The sequence below is a fragment of the Cheilinus undulatus genome, linkage group 2 (assembly GCF_018320785.1).
Source record: "Cheilinus undulatus linkage group 2, ASM1832078v1, whole genome shotgun sequence".
Lineage (NCBI taxonomy): Eukaryota > Metazoa > Chordata > Actinopteri > Labriformes > Labridae > Cheilinus > Cheilinus undulatus.
In genome coordinates, this window is record NC_054866.1 from 9781027 (window position 1) to 9787026 (window position 6000).

The following is a 6000-nucleotide window of genomic DNA, read 5'->3' on the forward strand; positions in this document are numbered from 1 at the left end:
TGGGAAACAGAGGCTTTTTTTGTTTTACAAGTTAAAAGGAGAGAGCATGCAGGAGAAATTAAAGCTGGTGCAGAAATGGAGGCAAAGTACATGTAGAATAATTTATAAATAAGATAAATAGCTGTAGTGATGATCATGGAAAAACAGACATACACAATGTGTGCATGTTTTTTCATGGGGAGGAAATGAATAGATACAAATGCAAACCTCATGATTCATGCCATGTTTTCAAGCAATGGTCCAATGCTCAGAAATACTGCTCCAGTCCAGAATTCAAAAGGCTGCTCCACACTCTACTAGCCTACAGAACATCCATCTGTTGTGAGACAGAACAGTAAGCCTATCCCTAAAAACAAATAATGACACCCAACTTTCATTCCCAAACATGCCACCCAACACGCTGGTTCCAGGAAGACTCACGTCAACACACATGGATGCCACTGTGAGAACTAGACACTGAGCTATTCAAGATTTACGTACTTGGAAGGACACATTTACACAGTAGACACGCCATCCCTGGTACATTGTTTTGAGCTGTGGCGCATTCTTGCGGTTACCCTGACGTCTTTGATAAGTAAGCTCGACAGTAGGAGGGATGCTCTTGTTTGCCTAACTCTGAATACATGAAGGAAAGAACGAAAGGATGGGGAGAGAGTCTGTGTGAGGAGAGGTTACATTCAGGGAAAATGATAATGATATGAAAATGATGTAGTGATTTCCTAATTAATGTAATATCTTTAAAAACAAAAGCGAGGGTAGGAACTCAGGAAGATGACATGTTCAGCTGAGTCTAAACTGATTGCGCACATTTTTTTATTTATTGTAAAATCTTCTTTCAAGCTTTCGAAAGCAAGTTTTTCTTCTCAAAAGTTGAGAACACTGATGCTACCAACATACCAGTATTAAGTGCTAAGACACATAGTCATAACTAAGGATGCTCCTAAGCACTTTTTTCCCTATTTGGCTAAATTCTCATTTAAATTTAGTTTAACCGACTAGTCTAAAGAGGAGAAAATCCCTAGAAAACAGTCAAATTCTTCACAGGGTTATTGAATCAGTGGATGTGATGTTAGCCTGATATACTCTACAGCGTGGCTAACATTAAAAGCTAGCACTGCTGTCTTCGTCCCTCTTTGCAGATTAATATCGTGCTTTGATGTGTGGCCTCTTTTCACTTCAGTTGAGTAGTTATACATGAGTTCAACCCTTGACAGCCTACATACCACTTCATTTCCATATACCACATTAAAAAAATCATACTGCGCTGTTCCTACTACACACTAACCGTTAATCCACCACTGTGCTTCTCATATTTACATCCGGTTCATTACAGTTTAAAAGAGTAGCATAGAGCTGGATTTCAAGCCTGTGTTTATAAAAAATGTTAGGTTATTAGTTTAACCAACTTGTAAACCCCACACCAACTAATTTGATAAACTAATTTAACTATTTTGCCGATTAACCGCGTGCTTCTCTTGTCATGATTACAAGTGCATGAAGCTGCCACTGTCACACACTGCTAGACTAGACCAGCAGGGTTTGGTGCCACTTTTGAACAGCTTTTCTCCCTTTTTAGGTCCTACATTGAAAAAAAGGAAGTACAGATGCATCTTGAAAAATTAACATCATGAAAAAGTTGTTTTTTCCTATATTTTAATCCAAAAGGAAAATTTCCATATATTGTTGTGTCATCGCATACAAAGTGAAATATTTACTTTTTTTTTTTTAACATTTACAGCTACAGCTGCTACAAACTCCACACAGTGAAAACAGATGGTACTGAAAGAGCAAGGCAGCTGAACAGAAACTGCACTGTTTTAGACTTTACCAAACAAAATCATACAGGAAGACAGTTAAAACCTTCTTTTCCTTTTTGGAGACTACAAAATACTGTGACTGAGGGACAACTAATACAACTTATACTGATTTTATGGTGATTGACTTGAAACAAAAACATTACTTTGATGTTTTTTCACAGATGAAAATGTAATTACATTGTTTAATTTTAAATATTAATTTGCAATAAGTCGTTTTTTAACTTTCAAAGAACATGAAATCACCTTGCATCCATTGATTATTTACTTCTTTTAATATATATATGTAAATTTGGGGGTTTTATGCCTTTATTTATAGTGAAGGACAGTGGATAGAGTCTGAAACAGGATAAGAGATTGAGGAGAGACATGCAGGAAAGGAGCCCTAGGCCGGAATTGAACCTTGGCCACATACATGGGGCACAGCCCAACCGCAAGGCCATCTGTGTCCCATCATTGGTTTTGTGCCCCATAGCTTTATATCTCCTGATCCCTTTTTTTTTTTTTTTTTTTTTTTTTTTTTTAAGATTTATTTTTGGCCTTTTTTTGATAGGTCAGTGGATAGAGTTGGAAACAGGGAAGGGAGCGGGGAGAGACATGCAGGAAATAGTGCCATTTGAACCCGGGTCGTCTGCGTACATGGCACGCACCTTAACCACTCAACTACTGGCGCATCCCTATCTCCTGATCACTTCTAAGATATGATTTCCAAGCCCCTCATTAGAACATTGGGGGTCAATATCACATGTTTAAAACAAGTTCTACTTTAAAATGATTCTAGGAGTCAAATGTAATAAATCAATGGGGAAAGAGCTCTGAAAATCCAGCATCATTGCAGTCAGATTTAGCATATTGGACTTTTGATCAAAAAACCTTGTGAAACAGACGCTGTTCTTCTTACAGGACCAATTTCAACAATAAATTTGACGCTGACTCCTTGTTTGACAAATCCAAACACCTTATGAACCACTTTATAATATCTCGTATGAAAGAAATGTTTGTCACTTTTGGTAGCACTAGAAAAAAGACTCCAGGAGAAACTGTGTTAATTTTTACAAATGTTTTTAAAAGATGAAGAGCTTTATTTCTAAATGTACCAAATTTTTCAATGTGACAAAAATGTATCACATTTAAGTTGAGGCATGTAACATAGGGTTTAATTCAGATTCTCATAAGTGAGAAATAAGAAATGTGTGATCATTAAGTTTTTTTGTAATTAGCCATGCCTACATTGATTAATCATTCCTGATTTTATCTATCAGTAGAGTCATCACCCAAGATGAAGATTAACCAAATTAGCATAAATCCATTAAGTCGCTTACAAGGATTAAACTTCCCTGTAGTGGATGGATTTCGGTCTGTTTCATAATTCTAATTAGCCTTGGACAGAGTCATGGAAGTAAAACAAGGAGGTGGAGATGACATAAAACAAAATCCCTGTGTACTGCCAGTGAAGTATTTTACATGCGTCAAATGAAGTGCTTTATTTTGTGGCATTTAAGTGTGTTTATCATTCCTTTAATCTTACCTGCATTGTGATTTTTAGTTCAACATCCCACTGTTTCTGTATAGTAAGGCTTTAATTTCTGAAACTTTAATTACTCTAGCTGAGTCAATTTAGAAAGATGATGAAGATAATCCATGACATAAGAGAGGGAAATTTGTGGAGTACCTACCGAAAACAACACACGACCTTGGAGCAGACGAAAGATTGTGCATCAAAATAAAAAATCTGCCATCAGTGACACAGTAAAAATCATTTATTAGGCAAAACTATTAAACAGTAGTCATGACCCGGCTCAAAAGACATGACAAAACAAGGGAGACGTCTGGGTTTAACTAAAAAGTGAGAAGATTTTATGACTAAATTATAAATGATTAACGAGTGAGGTAGGAACTAAATAAAAGGCATGACTAAAGAAAAGCATAGTGAGACAAGGAATTGCTGCATTGGAAAGGAAAGCAGCAGAGTGTGTGGAGATTGACTTCCTGGTGGATTGGCCAGATCCACCGAGGGAAAGACGAGATGAGACAGACACCAGCACAGAGATAACAGACAACACAAGAGCAGGCCCTGTAGGCTGGAGGCATCACACAACACCTTTCTGATATGCTACAGTAGTTAAATATGCTAGCAGTCGCTTACTTTGTCAGGTTTCCAGATCGAATTGGTGAAAGTAAATTCCGCTCCCAAGTGTTTTCTAAGGTTGAAGTAGCTTACTTGTACTGTTCTAATGTTTGTCTATTTGCTGTATCAGTGTTGTTCACTTTAAGGCTGGAAATATACTTGCTGTTTCACGTTGCATTTACACGCGTCCAGTCGTGCCCTGGGAGTTCTTGTAATTTATTTGCTTAACCATGACGAGCAACACTGGAGGACACATCGAGAGATGTACAGCTTCCTCAGTGATTCCCAAAGTGGGATCCATGGCCCCGTAGCAGGGTGCCCAAAGTGCTGACAAGCTTTCTGTTTCTCCTACATTTTCCTCCATGCATGGGTGTCAGGATCTTGGTGTTTCAGTTCAATTTGGGACTGTGTTTACTGGTGACTTTTAGCATTTGGATGTCATTATAGCAGCTGATGAAAACATAAAGTTCTCACAAATACCTTGCATTTCTTTTGTTTTTTTTGTTTGTTTTTTTGGGGGGGGGGGGATTGTCAAAATACTCTCATCAGAATTGTACTTGATACAAAACTAACATAAACAACCACAGATGCTGGAAGTCACCAGTTTACACACTCACTGGTTGACCACACATTAGCATACTGCATCTTGCATTAAGAAATGATGAATTGTGGTTGTGTCAGTGTATAATATTGGTATGCTTGGGAAATATTCATATTTAAATAATGATTAAAACTGATATTACTCAATTATAAAGACCTACAACTTAGCAGATTGAAAAATGAATGCCTAAATATGTGAAAAAAATGAAGTAAACAACACAATACATACCATGAAACTTGGTAATTCTGCCTTTTTTAAAATTTGAACTGAAATTGCTGTGGTTCTTTCACTTTAGTGGTTTTTACTGCAGTGCAAACCTTTGACCAGCATGTTTTTAGACTGGTAAAATTAGTTTTAGGCTGGTTGGTTAAAAAACTAGTACTTCTTTCACTGTCTCTCTTTGCATCAAGTCAACATCCGTTTCTCTCATGCTGTCATCTCAAAATGCTGCTAAAAGCTCAATGTGCATACTATAAAACTGGATCTCAATAAAGAAATATTTTGTTTTATTTCAATTTTAAATAATTTAAAATGACAAAAGACTAAATTTCACAGCCCTCTTTGATCTCTTATTGTTGTGCTTATTTTCATTAATTTTTTTTCTTTAATTCATAAATGTGTTTTCTTCTTTGTTCAGGTTTGAGTTTTTATGCAGATAAATTAATGCAGATAATTAATTTGGTTGTGCTCCCCTGTCTGTCTTCATAGGTTACCTGATCATGACGGATGATTGGTTCTCCGAGTACGTGTACGAGGTGGTTGTAGACAAAAAGTTCCTAACCTCTGACATCCTTGATGTGATGCAACAGGAGCCAGTTGTACTTCCTGCCTGGGACCCGATGGGCGCGCTGGCCTAACTCCACACAAATGACGGTATTAACCCCAACCTCTGGTCTATTCGACACCACCCTGCTCCACCGCTGCTTTGACTTCGACAATTATCCTCCCATACTTCCTTCCATACAAGCCTGTTCTTCTAGATAAAATAATAAAGATTTTGTTTTCTTTTTTACTGGACTGCTTTGGTCTGCTGTCTACTTATTTTCCCACTTTTTCACTGTTTTTATTTTATGGAATGGTGGGATGAGTGATGAGAACAGACTTTAGCCTGAACAAGTTTATAAGGGTTTACTGATGAATACATGCATAGATGGCAGATTTAGTATAACTGATACCTATTTTGTGTGTTTCTGAGTTTGAATGTTTTAGGGATGCACAGTGTTGGAATTTTTACTGATTCTTAAAAAAAAGACAAACGTAGTCCAAATTTGACTTTATACCTTGGTTTTATTACATTATTTTCAACTATATGTGTGTAGGTGGAGGTATCAACCAGCGGTTGTGTGAAGGAACGGGTTTTTAATTCAACACTTTTCAAAATGTACCTTTTTTTTTGTTTTTACCTATAATATCTTAGTTTTAGTCAACTCCATCAGATTCACTAAAAGTATTTTATT

The 6000-nt window shown here is 36.8% G+C and overlaps 1 protein-coding gene across 1 annotated transcript in view; it reads left to right on the forward strand.

Annotated features, from left to right (window-relative positions):
• blmh (bleomycin hydrolase) overlaps positions 1-5560 on the forward strand; it is a 45396-nt gene extending 39836 nt beyond the window's left edge. The window contains exon 12 of the mRNA XM_041797044.1: positions 5252-5560. Within this exon, the coding sequence (XP_041652978.1) occupies positions 5252-5400 (149 nt within the window). The 3' untranslated portion in view covers positions 5401-5560. The remainder of the gene's footprint in view (positions 1-5251) is intronic.
• Positions 5561-6000: the final 440 nt, after the last annotated feature.